Source organism: Choristoneura fumiferana, chromosome Z (genome assembly GCF_025370935.1).
Source record: "Choristoneura fumiferana chromosome Z, NRCan_CFum_1, whole genome shotgun sequence".
NCBI lineage: Eukaryota > Metazoa > Arthropoda > Insecta > Lepidoptera > Tortricidae > Choristoneura > Choristoneura fumiferana.
Window position 1 is genome coordinate 24,574,957 of NC_133472.1, and position 24,038 is coordinate 24,598,994.

Here is a 24,038-nt window from a genome sequence, read left to right on the forward strand (position 1 = left end):
ATGACGGAGTTCTGAGGTAACAAACATTAAAAAAAAAAAAAAATACAACCGAATTGATAACCTCCTTTTTGAAGTCGGTTAAAAACAAAATTGAACTGATTTGTGACCACTTTGTGACATGCACATTTCTAAATCATTTTGTATATTTTTTCCCTGTTGTCACGAATAAATCTTTTCTTTTCCCTTATATCGGAATATTTCTTTATTCCTGACGGGAGTTGCTTCTCCTTTAGGCATTCCGTACCCAAAGGGTGCAACGGGACCCTATTGCTGAGATTCTGCTGTCTGTCTGTGTGTTGTCTGTCTGTCTTCTAATGTTTCGTAACTATTATTTAGTTTTTATGGTTAGCCAACGGGACCTATTGCTGAGACTCTGCTGTCTGTCTGTCTGTCTGTCCATCCGTCTGTCACAGGGCTTTATCTCTTGTATGTATGTGTGTTCTGGTGTTCTGAGTGACGATTAAATATTCACAGAACAAAAACAACCAAAATATGTTATTTGTTAGGCTTTACCAATATGTAATTTGACTTTTTATGAAAGTGTAGTAGGGAGGATTACTGCATGACACACACATGTGTCGCACAAACACAGTTGTCTTGCACTTGTGTTTGCGGAGTGGCAAAGAAAAACGTTGAAGTTATTAATATGACTCAATCAAATAAGTTTATACTTTATGACCTAGTCTCTCTCTATCACTTCGTGTTTGAACTTTTGTACAAAATTGATGATGATGAAAAATTATGATGATAGTGATGATGATGATGATGATAATTGATGGTAATGGTAATGATGATCGTGATGATGGTGATGATGATGAATATGACGATGGTTGATAGTGATGCGATGTGATGAATATGGAGGTATATGATGATGGTGATGCTGATGATGATAATGATGATAGTAGTGACGACATGTCCCATTTTAAAATACTAGTTAACTACGCCCAACACTGCCTCCAGCTCGCGTGCTGTTTGTGACGGTTTCCGAATTTTTTAATTGGAACACGTGACTGTCCAGTAAGTAAGTATGAAATTCCATTACATATCAAGTGTACTTAATTTGTAATGGATTCATACTTACTTACTGGACAGTACGAGGTTACTTCCTGGACACTACTAGCCTAGTCTCTAGGATGCGTTACTTTCCACAACGTTTTTGATGATGATTAGATGATTGTTAGTCATTGTGATGATCATGGTGATGATAATGATGATAATGCAGATATTTATATGATGTATATGTGTATGATGATTAGATTAATGATGGTTGACGGTGACGATGATGATGATGACGATTGATGATGTTGACGTGATGATGATAATGATGACGATTGATGATTGTTGACAGTGGTGATGATGATGATGATGATGATGGTCGTTGCTAGTAATAATGAAAATGATGGTTGTATTGATGGTGATGATGATGGTGATGATGATAATGATGATGATGCAGATATGTATATGATGATATTGATGATGATGATGTAAATTATGTAGATGATGATGGTGATGATGCTGAAAACGATGATGATGATTGGGCAGAACAAACATGACATGTACTTATGTAATATTCTTCTGACATGTGTAATATTTGTAACACCTGTGTATGTTCCTGCGAAATAAATAATTTCATTTTATTTCATTTCATGATGGTGATGGTGTCGATGACGACGATGTATATGATGATGATGATGAAAATGGTTGATTGTGATCATTATGATGTAGTGATGTAAATTATGTAGATGATTATATATATGAAGTAGATGATGATAATGATGATAATGCAGATATGTATATGATGATATTGATGATGATGACGATGATGATGATGTAAATTATGTAAATGATGATAATGATGTAGATGGTGATGACGCTGAAAACGATGATGATGATTGGGGCAGAACAAACATGACATGTACCTGTGTATTTCATTTCATTCATTTATTGCATATCACATTACAAACATAGATGGAATTATAAATAGGCAGGTATACATGTGACACCCTGTTAGGACACAGCCAATTAACTATTTCATTTTATAAGTTGTTTTACATAAAATAAATCTATGGTTACAAATATCTGATATAAATATGTGTATGTTCCTGCGAAATAAATAATTTCATTTTATTTCGTTTCATGATGGTGATGATGTCGATGACGACGATGTAGATGGTGTAAATTATGTAGATGATGATAATGATGACGATGCACATGATGTATATGATGTAGATGATGATGATATATAGATGATGATGACAATGATGATGTAGATGATGTAGATAATTAAGGTGGTAATAATTATATTGATGATGGTGATGTAAATTATGTAGATGATGATGATGATGATGCAGATTTAAATGATGTAGATGATGAAAGTGATGTAAACGATGTTGATGATGAAGATGGTTGATTGTGATCATTATAACGTGTAAAAGTGCCCATTGCGGCCTATTTATTGAATAAATGATTTAAATTTAAATTTTTAAATTTATGATGATGTAGATGATGATAATGATGATGATGCAGATATGTATATAATGTACATAATGATAAAGATGATGATGTAGTGGATGTAGATAATTTAGGTGATAAAAATGATGTTGATGATGGTTATGTAAAAGGCCCGCGTGCTTTTTTCAAAATTTTTAAGGAGCCCGTTACTGTCATATTACATATTTACTTACTGGACAGTACGAGGTTACTTCCTGGATCCTTAGCCTAGTCTCCGTGATGCGTTACTTTCTGCGACGTTTTTGATGTTGTATTGGCAACATTTCATACCATTTTTGACAAAAACATGTTTTCATATAAGTTATCGTAACCGAGGAATCTATAAGGATACTTCTAGTTCTTAGAAACTTGAATTTTAGTTTGCAGATAGCTCTTATGGCGCGAAGATTAGAAAAATCAAAAAATCGCCGGTTACGTTTAAGTTATGAAGAAATATAAATTTCATTTCATAGTATGTACCACACAAGTATATATCATAATCAACTTCGTGTCTTACTACCTGGCGGTGACATATTGTCACATGGAATTCAAACTCACATCAAAAAAATGTACGAAGAATTTACGAATTTGTGCGCTAGTTTAAAAAATATACTACCCGTAATAATAGTACTACTAATCACTACTAATAATAGTACTACCCGTAATAGTAGTACACCGGTAGTAATAAAGATACTTTCTGGCGGGCGCTATCTATTTTACTATGAAGCAGTCGAATTTTTTATAAGTAAAAAATCGGAATCCCAATCTGTCGGAATCCCAATGGGCACCTTATATAAGCGCTTTAGAACTTGAACGTTCATTTTTTTTTAACTATAGCGTACAATTTCGTACATTTTTTCTGATTTACAAGAAATTTGAAAAGTCCGCCAGAAAGTACTTCAAACTAGTTGATTTTTTTTTTTTTTTTTATAGTCGGTTCCATTTTTTGCTAAAAAATTTTTTCATGTACAGTCACCAGCACCAATATCTGACACAATAAGCGTGCATAAATATCTGACACGACTCTATTTCTAGGGCCGGAAGGACCTGTCAGATATTTTTGCACGCTCCGCTGTGGTAGATATTAATGCTGGTGACTGTACCTACATTTTTTGATTTGAGTGAATTCCATGCGACACCATGTCACCGCCAGGAAGTATGACACTCAACTTCGAAGCTGTCTCACCCTGGAGATCGCATAGATCGATGTTTACTTGACATCTTATTCCGAAACTTATTTATTGTTTTGTCACTAGTAACGTGCTAGCACAAGTCTTTTCGCGATAGTTTTTAATCTTCTTCTGCGTGAAACATAAACATTGTAGTAGAAAAATAGTAGAATTATTATATGTTCATTTTTTTTAACAACCGAGTTAGTGTTATGCTCTATGTCACAGGATGACTAAATATTGACAATCGATATCGAGATTAATATACCTCATGTTTAGACTTTGCTCATGTCTAGCTTTAGATACATTCTTGACTGAGCCGGCCGCGATAACTGTAGTAGATAGTATGGCGTTCTTTTTCGAGTGTCATTGCTACTGAACTGTCAGGTTGCCTTACAGAAGAAAAGGAAACTCGTGTAAAATGACATCGCATACAGATACCCAGAATCAAGAACCAAAATCAGAAGAATGGTATAAGTTCATATATTGATAAATTTTTATTGTGAGCTTACTTTTTTTTAATTATGTGTGACTATTATTACAAATTATATATTTTTAAGCTTCTGATACCTTGACTTTTGTATTTAGGACTATTGCATGGTAGGTGCACGCGGCTAGTAGCTAGTTTTATAAGATCTCCGCTTACAAATTGTATCTTTCGCGTCACTGCTTTCATTATAGTGGCATCATAATAATGTTTGATTTTGAGTTTGCATTATATTATAGGCTATGATTGGTTTTTTGGAGTCTTTTTGTATTTTTTATTTCAACTCCAAATTTGTTACTTTTACGGGTATCCCGTGAAACCATATCGAAAATACAAACTGAGACATGGATGCACAGAAAAACCAGAAAAAGAGACCAGGGCTGGGAATCGAACCCAGGTCCTCAGCAATCCGTGCTGCGTGCTATAACCCCTACACCACCGCTGGACAGGAATCTAGACACGAATTTTTCCTATGCATACATATCTCAACGAAACAAATACGAAATGAAATAAATACTTGAATAATTGAGTGGTTTCGGTGTTACCAGGTTCCTTGACCCTTGATGCGTGGCTTTACTGGTGCGTCCATGAGGCACATGTGCCATATGACCAGTGATGTAAATAATGGAGTTGTTCTTTCGAAAAAATAATAAACTTTATTACATACATTATAATAATTATTTTTATTCTTGAACCACATTTAGATAAACAATGAAAATTGCTACGGGGATATTATATTACCTTATCATTACTATGGCGACGTGTCAAAAGAACGCTGCACATTGCTTCGGGACAGAGAACTTGTTAATTTGCGGAACCTCATATAAATTGACAACAATATTTTTTACTTTACTTCTGCGCTACGAACTGTGCCCACACCTACGTCCATGTGAAATATCTATACAATAAGTTTACATACACGCCCGCTCTCTTTCTCTTCCATGTAAAACAATATTTTATTATGTATGTATAGTATATGTCACACAAGCTCGACTAGCTGTCACAAATACCTACTATATAACTATTATTAGGTATTGTGTGATATATATATTATTTCATGTAGGAGGAGGGGGTGGAGGAGGGCGTGTACTGCATGTTATTATATTATGTAGGAACGTATCACATAGATCTAACTGTGCCGCACGGTTGACAGCAGAGAAACCTAGGGCAAAATTAAATACTGTAGGTTCTAGATACTGACTAACAGTCAAGCTCAAAAAAAATTAATTGCTAGTGGTACGGTTGGCTTGTTGATTGACTGGACAGCGGGCATATTTAACTTGTATCACAAAGTTTATACCTTTTTTTTGTTCTCAAAGTATTAGCTGAATCTAATGCCGACGTTGTTCACTAGCAGACCTGACCCCCTCCTGATCCTGATAATTATTCTCAAACGCTGTCTAATGCGACGTACTGCATTTTACTTACCCCAAAGAAAAGATTGTATGGTAGAACTGCAACTGTCACAGGCGGAACGGCAGTGATGGGCCTGGTAATTGCAGCCTGCTCGCGTGCTCGGACAGATGAGAGGAATAGAGCAACAAAATAATTAAAAGAAACTGGAATTAATCAAAATACCACGCACAGGACTTATCACGCTAACACACTCGAGTAATATTTACCTCGACGTTTCGGCAACATTACAGTGGCCGTGGTCACGAGTAGACTGAAGTGTGGGGTGTCAAGTCTGCCTAGCAGCGCGAGTCCTTCGAACTACCTGCACTTGGTCATTTTTATTTGTCACCCCACACTTCAGTCTACCCGTGACCACGGCCACTGTAATGTTGCCGAAACGTCGAGGTAAATATTACTCGTGTCTCTAAAGATATATTGTTTCCAAAATACTTACTTGATTTATAATGCATAATAATTGGCATGATTATTGGGATATGAATTTACTGTACCAGCGGGAAAATTACAAATTAATTATACCCCTGCCCGGTCAACCAGACTAGTTAGCCGTAGATACTACAGGCAAAGAGCGCTCAAAAAGTAGCAAAGTAAAGACATTCCCTTTTTACTCTTAGTATTTGAGGACATGTAAAACTATTTGAGCATTTCTAAATAAAGTTTGTACATTTGATTTGCGACTCCTATTTGTGATAAAAATTTGCAGGTATGTAGAGTGAACGATACTGAGCCGTAATAACATAGTCTCTCAAAATGTCCCAATTGGTTTGTATGGAAATTTCCTTTTTGTTACCAAAACTACGGATTTGCGGTAACAAAAAAGGAACTTTCCATAATTGGGACATTTCGGGAGACTATGTTATTTAAACTCAGAGTGAACGATTCACTTTATCTACCTGCAAATTTTTACCCAAATCGGAGTCGCAAATCAAATGTACAAACGTTTTTAGAAATGCTCATTTTAGCACTGTAGCTTGCTGTGACAAAGTATCAAACTGTTCAACTACCTATGAGCTTGACTGCTTCGAATTAGGTTTGATGCAACATCTGTCTCCGATGATGACGTGTCAGCTAAACTGAACGTGCCCGTAGTCTGCAAGTACGACGGATTATTTGCGGTAGTTCTAGTTCCTTCACAAGACCTTGAAGAAAGAACTGCGGGATTTTTCCGCCTTTGTACCTTTGCAAGAACTGAAGATGCTACTGCGAAAGGAACAAAGGCTAAAAAATAAACGCAGTTTTTCCTTCAAGTCTTGTAAAGGAACTAATGCAAAAAAAACGCAATAGTTCCATCGCACGAACATCCAAAGGAAACACTGCCAATAATCCAGTACGCACGACTACAAACCTGCTGGATCGGAAAAAAATCCTAGCAGATAATACTTACTATAGGTAGATAAATGATACGAATCGACAACTGTTTTCGACTCGAAGGTAACAAAGGGAGTGTAGATGATTTTGGAACTGCTCGTAGTCTTCTGCTGATTGTGCCAAATCATCGGTTATGATATCCTAACAAAATCAGTTTATATAAGTAAGTACAAAATTAGCACGGGATAATTTTTACCGCAATTTGATACCAGTTATCGGCGAGTGGGTGAACTTTTGCTGTTATGTAAGTATTTCGTAAGTATTTGTTTATACCTATAAAGGCAAAACATGGCCTTAAAATGCATGAGATTTGGCAAACGTATTCCTCGAGGATCGCAGAGGTGCAAGAAGTTTTTTTTTTAATTCGAATACCTACACTACAGAGTAGATTTTTTTCTTCAACGGGAGCGAAGCCGCGGGATTAAGCTAGTAATTATATATACGAACTGAGAAATCCAGATGCAGAAGCCTAGATAAACTCTTCGTCAACTCTTTTCATGGTTAGCAACTTATTAATAATTGATATTAGCAGCTTATGATTACTAATTCTCTACTAAAAGTCTTACCACAGAAATTGAGTGATGATGATGATGATAATTAGGATAGTAAACTCTGTATGGTTTTTATTACCTCTTTTGATAGAAAGAGCTTACACGAAGCACTGTTCATAAAATATTAGGTATGTCTAAAGGCACTGTTACACATGCTCGTTACTGGACTGAAGCAAACGCGTTCACACTTGCTTAATACCTTTCCCCTTCCACCCCGTCTCGAGCTTGCCACTAATAAGCATGCTCGATAGTAGCATGTCCTGTTCACACATGCTACTAGCTAGCATTTGCTCAATAGTAGCATGCTTTCTTGCTACTAAAGAGCATGTGTAACAGTGTCTTAAGGGACTTTGGCCTTACGGATGCCCTTGATAAACTTGATTGCCTGTGCATTCCTGTGCGTGTCGTACAAGGTGACTAAGAGCCCTGGTGGCAGCGCTCTCTATTGCCAACTACGAATTCCAAACTCCAGCTCTGCGGCGTGGAAGGTAAGGACAAACCTCCGCACTATTTTCCCAAGAAACTCGTCCTGTAGATTTGTTACTGATTTTCAACCGACGACCATGACCACTTTAGCATGGTAGTAACTACGAAAAGTAACTATAAATGTAACCTGAATAATAGCAAGACCATCAACCAAGACAAGAAACTGTGGTCAGAATCTCGGTAATTTCTCAATTTATCGTACACATATTATGAACACTTGAAAGGCGTTTGGCTCGTATTATAATATGCGAACAGTTATCCAAGACCCTGCTTCTAATTATCAATAAAATACCTATAGATTTTATAGGTCGTAGTAAAATTTTCGAGTAAAGTACAGTTGGTACAAAATTTCGTGACTCGATAAAAAAATGTGAATATTTCTCGAAGGAGTACCCCGATCGGGTAGCTAAGTGTCGCAATAGACTTTCGCTAGCTGGCGCTGTCTATTTGAGTGTGTGCGTGAGCTCCTAGTGTCCGTATACGGCCGCAATTGGCGTTCAAAGTAAAGCACCTCGTTTGCGGCTTTGGCGAATATTTCATTTCGAGTGTGGGGTCAAAAAATCGGTTACACTTAGATACTCCCGCCATTAGTTTTTGGTGAAATAATTCTTCATAATTTACGAAAAAAACCTGAAAAAAGGAACTATTGATAACAGCGCCATCTAACGGGACATTGCTCATGAGCTAACCAGGAGCAAACCCTTAATAAAGAAAATCTTCGTTTAATATGAATAGTCTTGGTAATAAACAAATTATTTATGCCTCTTCATGCCCACAGTTTGATTTGTAACGTAGGTAATGGATAGACATTTAGACTGAATAGGTCGATAGATAGATATGACAGATGGCATGCTCTTGTTTCGGAGGCCAAGACCCTCTTTGGGTCCCTGAGCCAAATTAGTTAGTTAGATAGCTTATTAGTCTGGTCAACATTTAGGATACTTTATGTTACGGAAAATAAATATTTTTGGATATAATAAAAAAATAGTTTTAAATAAATTTATAGCTCTTCCAAAATTGTCTGGAGCATGAAGCGATGCTTTTCTTATTTTCATGACTTGAGAAGTATGGATATGTAGGAGAAAGTTATTTATCTTCAGTCAGAGGAGATTCCAAAGTTGATTGTCTGGAGCATGAAGCGATCTTTTCGCTATTTTCGTCGCTTGAAAAGTATAGATATGTAGAAGAAAGTTCTTTTTCTTCAGTCAGAGGAGGTTCTACAGTCATTTTTAATGAAGATTCTTTTTCCCTTAGTGGCATTCCCCGAGCTCGACGGGAATCAACAATTTCGGGTAGTAACGTCCATATAAAATGAAATTAGTTTTTCTTTCATTTTTTCCCCAAAATGTATCATCTATAAGTATGATTACTGTTTTGAGGTGATGATTTTCACCACTCCACACAGCAAATATACACTGTGCTCGACACGTGACATGGAGACCTTGGATCTGGTCATACCAGTTACTATTTTTGTTAATTTCAGTAGTTTTAGTTTCCTTTTCATAATTCTACATCTGAATTTCGTTTTCTTTGATACATTTTTCAAGTCCATTTCTAAAGGCTACACTTCAACCGGGCACTTTATTTCACTTTTACTTAAAGATGATACATTTTGGGAGAAAAAATTAAAGACAAACTAATTTCAAAATTGAAAATACAAACTGAAATATAGATGCACAGAAAAACCAGAAAAATAAGACCAGCACCGGAAATCGAACCCAGGTCCTCGGTATTCCGTACCGCGTGCTATACCGCTACACCACTGCTGGTCCACCAGCAGTGACCAGCAGTGGTGGTTGACCGGCAGTGGTGTAGCGGTATAGCACGCGGTACGGAATACCGAGGACCTGGGTTCGATTCCCAGTGCTGGTCTTATTTTTCTGGTTTTTCGGTGCATCTATATTTCAGTTTGTATTTTCAATTTAGGTTTTACGGGATGACCGTAAGAGAAAAAAAATTGGAATGGAAATAAAAAATATAAAAAGATTCCAAAAAACCAATCTTGATTTACGTGAAGGTAAATTACAAATCGAAGTCCCTATAATAAATAAGTCGCTGATAAGGTAGGCGGTAGGCGTCGTAATGTACGGTCTGGTACACACGGACCGCATTCCAATTGCAATCCGGCTGTAAAATGGCAGAACTACATCAGAACTGCGTAAGAACTGCACTCCGACTGCCTAAAATGGCAGTTGGAATGCAGTCCTCTGACAGTCGGGTCCAGTGCTGGTGCAGTTGTACTAACTGCGCAATAACTGCATCCAAACTCCCATTTTGCAGCCGGATTGCAGTTGGAGTACATGTTTTTGTCAATAATTTAGTAGTGCAACCAAGTGCAATAATTATTTTATTAAAATAATTTATGTTAAATAACTTGGCTGAATGCAAGATATTACCTTTGCCTGCAAAAAAGTGAGAAAATCTAAACTTAGATCGAAACTGTTGCATCTACTATCAGAAATGTCAGTGAAACTGTCAAAGGGATCAAGCAGGGCTACTACGAAACTCGAAACTAGAAGTTCGTGTCGTGCGGTCCCTCTGACACTTATACTATTTAATACGAGAGCGAGAGGGACGGTACGATACGAACTTCGAGTTTCGAGTTTCGTAGTAGCCGCAAGGTTCGCCGCATGTTCGCCGTGAGTAGTATAGGTTTATACAACGTGCCTACAATTTGTATGGCAGTCGCGGTAGAATCTGGACGAAGCCGTCCGCTTCCATGAGCAGCCGAGGCCCGCGCCAACCAGCTTGCGGTCGTAGTACGAATGTGAAATCCGCTCAGCAGTGCTGCTACGAAACTCGAAGATCGTGGGTTGCGGTCCCTCTGACACTTATACTATTTAGTACGAGATAGAGAGGGACCGCACGACACGAACTTCGAGTTTGGAGTTTCGTAGTAGCCCTGCTGACTCGGCCCGACTCCGGCCGGTCGATTAGTGTGTGGTAGGTACTTCGTTTAGGTACTCTAATGCTTCTCATATGTGCTCTGAGTTCACTTATGCGTTTCCTCTTTCGCTTAACTTTTTTAATACTGCGATTACCCATATTATTTGCTCTCAAAAGTAGTACTAGCGCGTTAGAAAAATGTGCACAGGTCCGTCGTCGACTACGTACACGCGTGTACTGGCGACTGGGAAATACTTGGCCGCCGCCGCGCGCTAGAACCGTTTTATTTTGCCAAAGACGAAATAAATTGGTATGATTGATGTACTCAACCTATTGAAAATCTATGAAGCATAAATCTAAATCTACTAAAAACTATTTAATAAAGCAAATTTTGTGTTGATATTCATAATAATTTTTATAATATTTGGTTTAACGTGTAAACGAAGGATCTTTTTCAAAAAAATAATCTATCGAGGTTTTTGTCAGCAATCGTGTTTTTGATGAAGTCAAAAACTAGCTAATAGACTGAAAATATACATATAAAAAAATTGCAGTTGTAAGTATTGTGTAAGTATATTTTAAATATTTTCTAAAATTGTAGTTTTCACTACGTACAGCGCCTTAAAGCTTATCGTAATTCATATGGTGAAATGAAACGGGTGATGAAGCACCAGGACTCCTCAATAATGAACGTCTCGTAAACGTCACGTAAAAGGTGACGATCAGTTGACTTTAAACTATTGTAGGTATCTTAGATATTATACACATAAAAGCGTGAAAAAAATTATAACAAAAAATAGAACCAACTACAAAAAACCATGAAAATAATTTTCTGCCAGTCTGAAGTCGGTGCCTCAGCACGAGCCAGCAGGAGTGATTGAAGCCCAAAATACTCGTTATAGTTATAGGTGAGTGGGACGATTATAGGTCCACTCCTGCTGGCTCGTGGACCGACGTGCAGGCACCGACTTCAGACTGGTATAAAATTATTTTCATGGTTTTTTTGTAGTCGGTTTTATTTTTTGTTATAATTTTTTTTAATAAATTGTTTTGCTTTATAAAAAAAGTTTTCTTCTACACGTGAAGGGAATGTCTAAAGCTAGGGACGCACTTATCCCACGTACGCAACGTATGCAATGCATTATGAAATCTGGACCCTGATATTTGTATTCTTAGAAACGTACTTGTCATACGTAGCATTGCGGGTTGTGTTGTGTCCCTAGCTTAAGTAACGCTAAAATATGTAAAATAATTTTCAATGTAATAGGAAAACCGTTTGTGTGAATAATGTTTTGAGCGATAGATATTTTCCATAAGATAAGCTGTAAGTGCCGTAAGATAACAACTGTCTTCATGTAATCAGCATCAATAACGGCGGAGGGCTTAGTACTGGCCACTTAGATAAAATATACCTGCGATTTAGCATGTAAATAATTTAATAAGAAGAACGTACTTAATCCTAATCCTAACTAATATTATATTACATATAAATGCGAATATAATTATTATATCTGAATTTTGTTACGTTTTCACGCTTAAAGCACCGAAGCGATCGTGATGAAATTTGGTACGCATGAGTTTAGACCCCGAAAAGGACATAGAATAGTTTTATCCCAGAAAATTGTGAAGTTCCCGCAGGCGTGCGATAAACAAATTCTTAGCAGGCAAATCCGCGGACAACAGATAGTTTTCTAATGTGTAGTCCCTACTTCCTTTACATAACAAAATTCATCCAAATCCGTCCAACCGTTATAGCGCGAAAAAGTAAAAAACAAACACACACACTCACGGTATTAGTAGCAAGTAAAATTAGCATTTATCAAGGGAGATGCAATACGGTATTTGACTATTTTGTATATGTTTTATAAATTAAAACTACACAATGCCTGTTATCTTTACAAAGAACAAAGTTATAAAGGTTTGAAATTCAAGATTAGACAGAGAAAGACATACTGGCATGTGACGTCACACACCAGTACCGCCATACTTGCTGCATAGAGAAAAGCGTTTGAGAAAAAGACAGGTATATAGATTTTTTAAAAAATCACTTTAAATCCAATTTTCAACCGATTTAAATTTTCTCTTCGCTAAACACTATCTGTTTATCTATATTTTCATAATAATATTAAGATATGTCAAAATCAGGAGTTGTAAAATACCGTATTTATCAACTAAATGTGTTTACTGTTATATAAACCTTCGTTTTTAGCAATATGACACATTTCACTGTATCATATACGAAAATTCTATTAATTCATTATCTTTTCGTTACTAGATACCTATCCATGCTTGTATTAGACTTTTTGCTACAGAGACTACTTAAGTAAGGTCTGTTTAAGCGATAGCTTACAGACTGTAAAAGAAAATAAGACAATTATTTACTAACCTACTATTCTTATTACCGCTGCTGGCAGATCTCTGGAGTTTGTTAGTGGAAGTTTTGGTTTTGGGTCGGTTTTCTTTGTTGCCGTTCAGGGTAGCTCTCTGTTCGTCCATACGCTCTGACTGGCAGCGAGTTAGTAAGTCAAAGAATGACTCGACAGGGTTATCCTCGGATTCTGCTCGCACTACTTCTGGCTTCTTTTCTTTGGCCTCTTCTTCTTTTTTCTTCGCATCTGGGGTTATCTAGAGAAAAAATATTATACATAAAAAGCGCTCAAGTTGGTAAATCAGAAGTACATGAAAACCTTTTGTTCGATTTTGTACGTTTTACTTGCTCTGTGGCATTACAAAGTCACACATAGGTTTTAGAATTATTTAGAAATACAACCAACGGAGTATGTTTATTGAATTGACTGTTGAATGCTCAGCTGATGCGAAGGTCCTCCTGTTACTGTACAAACGTGGTACCAACACTTAACAGAAAAACCGGCCAAGAGCGTGTCGGACACGCCCAAAATAGGGTTCCGTAGCCATTACGAAAAAATTAAGTAATATTTTTCTAAGGATTTCGTATTTTATACGAAATCTTCCAAGTTTAGGTATATTTTATACCTTAGGCAATAAATAAATAAATAGCAATAAATAACAATAACAATTTACAAATTACAACACACAAATTTGTAAATAGCAATTTACTTATAAACTACTAATAATTCTCAAGCAAACTTAGCCGTTATAGTTTTCCTTGAAAGTTTGATATACTTACTACCATCCTGAATTTTTTCAAATTTTTCTCTCCACCGGTTTAGATTTTAGAGGGGGGGGGACGCTCGATTTTAATGAAAATGTGCACTTTAAAGTTGAATATTTCGCAAACAAATCACTAAATTGAAAAATCGTCTTATCAAACCCCTAATGGTTTTAAAAGACCTATCCAACGATACCCCACACTATAGGGTTGGATGAGAAAAAAAAATCAAACCCACTTTACGTCTATGGGAGGTACCCTAAGAAAATTATTTTGAATTTTTAATTCTACTATTTTGTCGGCATAGTTTACTTGTATATACGTGCAAAATTACAGCTTTCTAGCATTGATAGTCCCTGATATAAAGCCGCGGACGGACAGACAGACAGACAGACATGGCGAAACTATAAGGGTTCCGTTTTTGCCACTTTGGCTCCGGAACCCTAAAAATCAAGATGCTCTTAACTCTTTTGGGTGTGTCTTCTTAATAGGGCATATTAGGCAACGCTCTGTATGACAACGTCAATTCTCTTCATATTTTGTCGCCATGACGGATCATGGACCAAAGAGTATTATTAGCTATAGAAATCACATGATATTTACATCGATAGTAACGAAGAGCTATATTTCCAAATACCTAATTGAAATAATATGATAATTGTACGGACATTTAAGATACTCAAAAAACTTACCGTTTTGTGCTAGTGCTGCACTCTGACGGCAGAAAATTGCAGTAATATTCCCTATTGTCTTCAGCTCTTTGAAGCTATCACTAATAGGGTAAAATCCCACTGTAAAATTCTGCACACCTACTCGTATTTATTCCTTGATCGAAATCGGCATTAAATATTAGTTTACTCATGGTCTTAAATATAACGATAATTTATGTTAATCTTAAAACTTTTAACAATTGCATGCATTCCTTTGATTAAAGTAAATAAAGTACCTTAGAAACGGGGCGGATTCAAATAACTGGAAAACAATAGGTATGGGTAGCCATCACTCAGTCTCCCGGAACTCTTGGATTTTTAAGATTGGGACCAGAAAAGTGACGAACTATTCTTTTTCTACTTATTTCAATTCGTATTTTTCGACTTCTTTTACTTTCTAACCAATAAAGAGTAAGGTGCATTAATCTGTTGTGTCTGTCTGTCCGTCTGGTCAGTTTATTCCGAATCTACTGGATGAATTCATTCGAAATTTAGCACACTTATACATTTATTATTTATACACGAAAATTGCGGCAAGAATTGTACGAGTATATAATTCTATGTGTAACCTTACACTTACTTCTTTACTTATCTGAGTCACATTTCGATCAAAGAACAGATATGCAGGTTTAGAACGTTACAGTGTGATTCGGGCTAGATTGAACCAATGACAGTAATGTGACCGCATTAGTTACCGGTATCAAAGACAGCTGTTCCATGCTTTGCCGGCGCACACGCAGAGCGTTGAATGGCGTGCGGGGAGCACGGTCTTCGTCCAAGATGGGAGGCGGCGGCGCCTCGGCCTCGGCCGGGAGCCCTAACACTTTGCGGAGGTCGCTTATATTCATTTGCGCTGTAGCCATACCAAGAACGTCGCCCAGCTGTAAAAGAGACCAAAAATTGAAGGCGATCGAAATTAGTCAATTTTTGACTGACTATGCCGGTGCTTTGAGTCTTCTAGTAACATTTGGAAAAGTCATATACATTATTTTGTTAATTGATGTTATAACAACTTTATATCATTAAGAATTCTTCGCAGACGAGTTTGCAGGCAAATTCTAATAATAAGTGTAACTCTGTTGTAATTTTCTTATTCGACCAATGGGTTCTTAAAGTCGTTTTGTCCTGTATGATACCACAAGAAATGTTTCTAAACGTCCATACGTTCATCCATCTATATTGTACAGTGTCTATTTACCTCTTTTGAGATGTCGTAATGCTCTTTAGCATAGTACAGCGCCTTCTCATGGTTCCCGAGAGCGGCGTGAGCGTTCCCGAGAGACCAGCAGGCGCGGCCTTCGCCCACTCGGTCCATCAGTTTCCTGGCCGCGGCAAGATGTCGCGCATGGTACTCCTCTGCTATACGATACTCCCGGAGCAGCGTGTAGGTGTTCCCTAACGAATAACAAGCTTGAGCTTCCACAGCTGCGTCGCCCAACTCTTCAGCCAGTGCCAGTGTTCGTCTGAGGGAGAAGCCCAGGATCACGTATACATTTTGTAAAAGTTGGTTTAACACAGATTTAATAATATCTCAGTAGAGATACAATATAACCGCACTTATTCTTAAATGCTTGATTGATAAGCTTATGTTAACTTAAAAGTTGCCTTTGCTTAACTAAACATTCGCTTTACCAAGTTTGTAACTTTAAATAAACATAGGTTATGTTCTTGAAATGAAATTAAGTTAATTTTTTTTCATCATGCACTAAGTTTTTTATTTTATTTCCCATACATAGCTTTATCATACTCGTAACTGTAACAAACGTATTTTATTAAATTTTCACACAAAAGCAAACTTTTATGAGATAAAAGATATCAAAAGATCACAAAGGTCAGCTTTTGAGCTCATTTACCATTTTATTTGATTATACTACTTCGACTGGAGCCAATTTTATGTGTGTACATCTAATGATGTAGGTACCTACTCGTTATCGCTTTGCGGCTATTGGTTTGCGATTCAACTAACATTAGTTTAGTTATACATGTATATCCCTGATTCCATAGATAGGGTATGTAATGAAAAATAGAAAGACATTCGCATAAGCAAACAAAATGTTATTTGAGTTATAATTATAATATTATGAATAATAACTAAAAAAACATTAACATCTGACATCTGCCGTAAGGTACAGTCGAACAAATTGAATCATGACCCAGGGTGGAACCTTTTAATAATCAATTTCACAAAAGTATGAGATGTCAACTTGACATTAGTAACACAAAGGTTCTACCCTGGTTCATGGTTCAATTTGTTCAACTGTACATAGAAGTCGATGTAAAAAATAAAGGTGTTTGTGATATTGAGAACGTTTTATTTAACTCTATTTCGCTAAAAAATAAAAGTTTTCTAGCCGGCAGTAATATTATTGCCTTGTTGCGCTCTATACATACGTACATACATATAGCACGTACTTTTGTTACAATTCAATTGACCACTGGCAGGGGGTCAAAATGATTAGTAAGATTTAAAACAAACAACTTACATTTTACATGACTAGTTAAATTAAAGCTTGTAAAACCGGGTCCCTTATTTCGCATAACATGAATTGTCCTAATATGAATTCGCATAACAGATTTGGCATAACATAATTGTGCATAACATCGAACTTGTATAATAATAAAGAAACATAACAACTTATTTAGCATAATACTGAATCCGCATACTTGAAATATGTATAACATTATTAACTATAACTTAAACTGTTATAAATGAATTCACATAATTTTATCAAGCGAGTGAATCAACTTGGTCAGGGAAAAACCGACTCGGTTAGGTTAGATTCAGAAAGATTCAGAAAGCTAAGGCGGGAGCGAAGCGTAGCTACTATGGGAAAATATATATTATTGGGCTATTATAAAATACCTAACATCGAAGGCTTCGATCGCCTTCCGCCTTCTGAACCTAAATTAAACGAATCGGTTTTGCCCTGAACAGGCTAATTCACTCGCTTGATAAAATTATGAGTATTCAATTTATAACAGTTTAATTTATAGTTAACAATGTTATGCATATATCAATTATGCGGATTCATTATTATGCTAAATAAGCGTTATACTTGTTTATAATTATGCAAGTTCGCTGTTATGCACAATTATGTTATGCCAAATCTGTTATGCGAATTCATAATAGGGAAATAAGGGGCACCCTTTCTAATCACTGTTCTACTATTTATACTGTTCTCTATTAACTAACATTTGCTTTTTAAACCATAAAGTTGCACTGTAAAGTTGCGCTTTATAATACTCCGACCAAGAAATCGTGATGGATGTTTGTGGAAAATGACGCAACAATAAATTCGCCAACTGCGCGGCCAGAGAGGTACATGTACTTAAAACAAATAAACAGTTGTTACGTGAGTAAAGAATAAAGTTGATTAGAACAGCTAAATAATTAGGTATTGTTCAGATAAAGGAGGACCATATTTATTTTCATATTTTTTCATACAAACAAACATTCGGTTTACACAATATGGCACTTCATAACATAAATTAATCAAAACAAACATTAGGCAATTCGAACCTATGTTATGATGATATGGATATGTGAATATGAGTCAAAAGCAGCACTAAATAAAGTTATGTCAAAATTTATTTTCTTAATGTAAGCTCAGTAAGACTCGCCTTGCAAAGTCATACATTAGTTTAAGTTCACGCAAGCTGAAGGAACAAAAAGCACTAATCTGTAAAAGCTCTGCTTACACTAAAAATACAATCATATCTCCATATTTGAACATGAAGATATGAAATAATGCAATTAGCTAGTATTTGCGATTACTTAATATAATGTAACTCCTATCCTATTACATAGTAGAAAAATCTATGCAGTAAATCTTTACTTAGCCACCACACACACTCCCTCCCTCTCTCTCTCTCTCTCTCTCTCTCTCACTCTACTCTACACACACACACACACACACACACACACACACACACACACACACACACACACACACAAACAACGTTCAACACGCTCGCTATTACAGAATACTTTAGAAATAATAATGTGTCATGTCATGTTTTGTCCGTATTATCATTAGTAGGTAGGTATTCACAAAATTTAAGATAGCCAATTAAGAATATTGCTTTATGTTTTTAATTCTCAAATTGGTGGTGTAGGTAAAGAAGAAATTAATAAGTATTGATGTAGCCACTCTCACTCATCACACTTACTTGTAATGCTCTGCAGCATTTTCAAATTGCCCGAGGAAAATATGGGAATTCCCAAGGTTACTGTTGGCACGTCTCTCAGCTGCCCGATCTCCAAACTCCTGGGCTATTTGGAGCCGCTCGGTGTGGTACCGGATCGCTCTCGCAAAGTCACCGAGCAGGTAGCAAGTGTTGCCGAGGTTGCCGCAGGCGCGACCCATCGCTTGCCGATCGCCAAGGCTTCGCATCAGCTCAAGATTTTCCCTGAAAATTAAATTTTACGTTATTCTACCAATGTTCCCGTACTACTCTGCACGCACACGCCAAAAAAGAAAAAAAACTCTAATTTGATATTACCTACTCGCGTTTGGATACACACTATAGATTTTACATGTACTTAATATCATATATTGTTATGAATTATAATCGATAACTATAAATCCGTAAGTATCGCGATAATTTTCCCGTACAATTATATAATGATAATAATATTTAATTACTTACTCATAATATGATACTGCCTGCATAAGACAGTCTCTAACTTCTTGAGGAAAATGACCTGGATCATTCTGTCCAGCCCGACCCAGTTGCTTTCCTTGGGCATGGTATACATTTCCCAAGTTGTACAGAGCTCTGCCTTCACTTAAACGGTCACCAAGAGAACGAGATATCTCCAAATGTCTCTTGCAGCACTGAATAGCTTCAGAGAATTTTCCCATTACTTTCAATGTATTTCCGAGATTACCAGAGGCTTTTGCTTCACCGAGTTTGTCATTCATAGTCCTGAAAATTAAATATGTTTAAATGAGATTAAAACTTGAATACTCTTTGGGGCCCTGTATAAAGCAACGTTTCCACCAATAATGTGCGAGGATGTGTTGCGAGGGATATCTCTGGTGGAAACAGCTGAGCGGAGCGAGGCGAGGTAAATGAAGCGTTTCTATATGCTTAACAACCGCCTGACCCAAGATGTGTGACGTATAGTAATTGAAAAGCTTACCTAGCTAATGTCAAGTCATGTTTGTGATACTGCATTGCTTTGTTATAGTCGCCGAGATAGAAGTATGCATTTCCAAGTTGGCTATAGATGGCACTGAGGGTGCGCAGGTCGTCAGTGCCGGCTTGGATGGCGGCTTGGAAGAAGGCCACGCCGGCGCGGCAGTCGCCGGCCTTGCACAGCCGCTCGCCCTCCAGCGCCAGCTCCAGGCACATCGAGCCCCCATCACAGCTCTGATCAAAATATTTAACATAACAATGTAGTTTTATAGCTAGATTTGTAGGAGACAGAGAATTAAATAAAATTAACCTGTTGTGTGTACATAGCCTTTGTACTATCAGCCAAATATGTGGTCTACCACCCTAAAATTGATAATCGTTTGCATGTCATAAAACAATAATGCCAATAGACGTGTCTGTCAACTTGAAAGTTCGACTTTAGCAACATATTAATTTGATAGGAACTTGTTTAAAAATTGAAAGACCACTTATTTGGCTGATGGTAAATAGGGCTTATTTTGTTATTTATATTTCTCCTGTTAAGACAATCCTATAACAGCGCATATTTAACCAACTACGAAGTTAGTTTTTTCCGTAAATTAGTATTTTTAATTAGTAAATTTAAAATATATTTTTATTAGTAAACGAAAATATTTTTCTTATTGTTTTATTAACAGTCATTCCCATAAATGCACACAAGGTCAATGCCTATGATCTTCAACTATATGGAGGCCCTGAAAGTCCCAATATATTATGTTCCAAAAGTACCCTATGTATATCTCTGACTAAATTTTGTTTATAAACGGAGTTTATAAATTAAATTTTATGAAATTGGATAAGACAGAGCTACTTTACAATGTGTATCTAAAATGTTTATTTGAATTTCTTAAAATTTCATATAGGAGGTCAGACACCTGATAATATATTCCTATTTTGTGATGTGATGAGTGAAGAAAATTTAATGAAAATGCTAGGTTTGTACGCAGCGCGGTTGTGGACAGTAATATAACAGCATACATAACAAGATTCCAGAAAAGTCTATATTGTCTCTTCTCCATAACAGCACTGTATCATAATGTTGCTAAAATGATACTGCAAGCACTTACTTTTTTTTCTTAATTCATAGGTACGTTTCGGACAGGCTAAGGTGCAGCCAGTTACATATTTTATATGGTTTTTATACAGAATAAAAAGTTTTCGAACATAATCCATCCATACTTATGTTAGCAAGTAACGCGTATTTTTAACATTGTCAGAGACAAAATTTTAACTTAGACAAATTTTGACATTTTTATATTTCCCACTTGTTTATCGTTGTTTACCTTCTCTTTGCGTTTGCCATTTACTAAAGTATGAAAACGTTTAACGTTTACTATTTTTCTAATTTTGTATTGTAATTAATAAGTACCCAGTCGAAGAAAAAGTATTGTATGCAACGTTGTTATGTAAGTCAAAAAAAGCTTGTGGTGTCTTTTTCTTACAATGTTCGCTGAAGCTCACATCGTAACTCAAGCCACACCTTTTTTGAACCCTGTTATACAACTGTTGCATAAAATACAATTGTATCATATACACACATACAGACAGATACAGTGACAATGCAATAATAAACCAAAAGTAATATTAGATTAAAAACGATTTTAAAATAGTTTTCTAACAAAAACTTTTTATACCAATATGTCAAATGTACACAAAATAAGTAAATATGATTCTATTCATTAAATTTTCACCACGGATAACGGGGACTGCTCATGATGCTTATTCTGTCTTTAGCTACATAATGTTTGTATCAGAAATTCAACAGGTTCATTAGACAGGCCATGGCCATCCAGAGACGTGGCTTCAGTGCAAGGGAGAGCGTAAAATTTGTAGTGTGGTGTATATAACTGAGGCTCTCCATGAGGCTGACATAGTTACATTTGGTGTACTAAAGCCTCGTTAAAATATTAGATAAAAAAAAATTACCTCCCCTATTTACTCAAATGTCGTACAGCAAAAGTGCGATAATTGTGCTGTACACCATGTTATTTTTGATTTCTGTTAACTTTAAGGCAATATTCAACCAGTCAAATGAAGTTTATTTCTCCAAAACACTATTATGTGGCCTATCTCTTACTGTTTAAGATAAGAACTCTTAATAATGTTGTTTTAGAGATAAAAAAAGAGTTCATACCCATAAACTGACCAGTCTTTCAAAGTTAACGGAAAGCAAGAAAAACATTGTGAATATAAATAAATTTATTACTTATTGTAGTGAATTGCATTATGTTGCTGTGTTCCAAGTTATTTAAATAGATAATGACACTGGGAATTCCTAATTCATACATACATTAACAAATAGAAAGAATAAAATTCTTAATTATACCAGTTTAAAACCTAACACATTTAAGTGGAAAAGCAACAGGTATGATATGAATGCAAGCAAGCAACAGGTATAAAATTATTAATGCATGAAACATGAATCAAAATATCTTTCACAAATCATTGCTCAACAGAATGGTAATGTGCAAATGCAGGTTGGTATGTTGAGTGCCGTTCAAGTTCGGCCACCGCGCTAAGCATTGACATCTGATATAACTTCTGTTTCAAAAGTAAAGGAACCAGATCCGAAATAGATGTGTAAAACCAAATGGAAGTTCTGACTTAACGAAAATGGTACCGGAGCTCCGTAACATTCCTGATTGAGATCATTTATTTATTTATTTCTTTAATTTATTCCTTATCTATTGGATCACTATGTAACATCAAGGGCAAAGATATAGACACGGCCAAAGTTGCAAAAATATGTATATACGACTATATGTACTTAGCATTAAGGCCGTGTATACATATTTTATAGCAACTTTGGCCATGTCAATATCTTTGCCCTTGACTGTACTTAATAGAAAATGTCGGACTCCAACATGAAGACACTTAGTTCATGTTAATGAATATTAAAATCAAGTGAAATCAGGCAGTTCAAGAAAGAAGTATGACTGGTTTGTCCTTAAGACGTGTTGGAAATGCAACTACAATATTAACCAGACCAGACCAGACTACTTAGGTACAACTTGACAAACAAATGTAGGTACATAGTGGATGCCACAAATACTCATTGCACCTACTTTTCAATCATAGGAGAAGGTTACTTTAAATGTGGGGTTGAATCAGTAAATTTAATATCTTGCTTTTAGATATACATGTTTTAGGCAGTATGTCAGTATGTGCAATGTGTTTAACTTATACTATAAATTCACCATGTTGTGGTCAAATTGTTCTGATTATTTGTTTGTATTTAAACATCGAACGCCTGAATCTGACGGATATAGGAGCTAATAGGTCACAGCTTCCGTATTAGGTCCCCCCAGCTATGACTCACAAAGAATTGGTACAAATAAACGAGAAAGTTCATTATACATTACATACCGACTGTATACTCGTTATTGCTGTGGACTACATAAGTCAAGAGAATTCATGAATAATAGTTACGAGATAATTACAATATTAAAATGCTTACTTGGGCATCCGTCGACAGGTTCTCGGCGCTGGCACTTACAGACATTTTTCAGTTAGGAATTTGCTAACAAAACACAACGAAACTCAGAAAGGAAAATTAGATATCTTAAATTATTCTCATATTTGATATTCAATGTATATTTATTTCCTTGTTATTTGGGCGTGTACGTACGAATTATGAACACTGTGCGTGCGTGCGAACGTTACAAACTTGTCGCACACATGAAAAAAATACAGCTGCTGGCTGCCAATGAATGACACAACACATAGACACACTCAACGAACGAAGTACAAAAGCGGGGCTATTCTGACATTTCAAATTCAATTTGTATCATGTCATCCTTTTCTTCTCTTAATAAATGCCGTTAGCGCTACCTGAAATGGCACGATCAACGTTCGAGTTGCGAAAATACGAACTTCGTAGTAGTACAGGGACAGGCGCGTTCATTGTTATTTAACTTGATCATGATCACTCCAAGCGAAAATCCAATGCCAATATTAAAGCAATATTTTATTACTTGTTAATATTATTTTGTGTATATTATGTGTATTTCTTTTTTGATTTTCCTAGAAATCTACAATTTAAAAATCACATTTCAGTAAGTATATATGCATAACAAGTAAGCAAAACGGAACATTACGACGTAGTGTAGGATGTACAATTATGTACATGGTTTCTACCAAACTTTTCTTTTCCACCAGAATGGCTAC

The 24,038-nt window shown here is 36.2% G+C and overlaps 1 protein-coding gene across 2 annotated transcripts in view; it reads right to left on the minus strand.

The window, feature by feature from the left end:
• pins (G-protein-signaling modulator pins) overlaps window positions 1-23,576 on the minus strand; it is a 33,803-nt gene extending 10,227 nt beyond the window's left edge. For both annotated transcript variants that reach the window (XR_012451773.1, XM_074093227.1), the window contains exons 1-7: window positions 23,329-23,576; window positions 19,837-20,066; window positions 19,341-19,619; window positions 18,861-19,100; window positions 15,889-16,153; window positions 15,386-15,571; window positions 13,237-13,475 (exon numbers count right to left, since the gene is read on the minus strand). Coding sequence is in view for 1 of the 2 variants with exons in the window: in XM_074093227.1 (XP_073949328.1) it covers window positions 13,237-13,475; window positions 15,386-15,571; window positions 15,889-16,153; window positions 18,861-19,100; window positions 19,341-19,619; window positions 19,837-20,066; window positions 23,329-23,373 (1,484 nt within the window). In the remaining variant the exon portion in view is untranslated. The remainder of the gene's footprint in view (window positions 1-13,236; window positions 13,476-15,385; window positions 15,572-15,888; window positions 16,154-18,860; window positions 19,101-19,340; window positions 19,620-19,836; window positions 20,067-23,328) is intronic.
• Window positions 23,577-24,038: the final 462 nt, after the last annotated feature.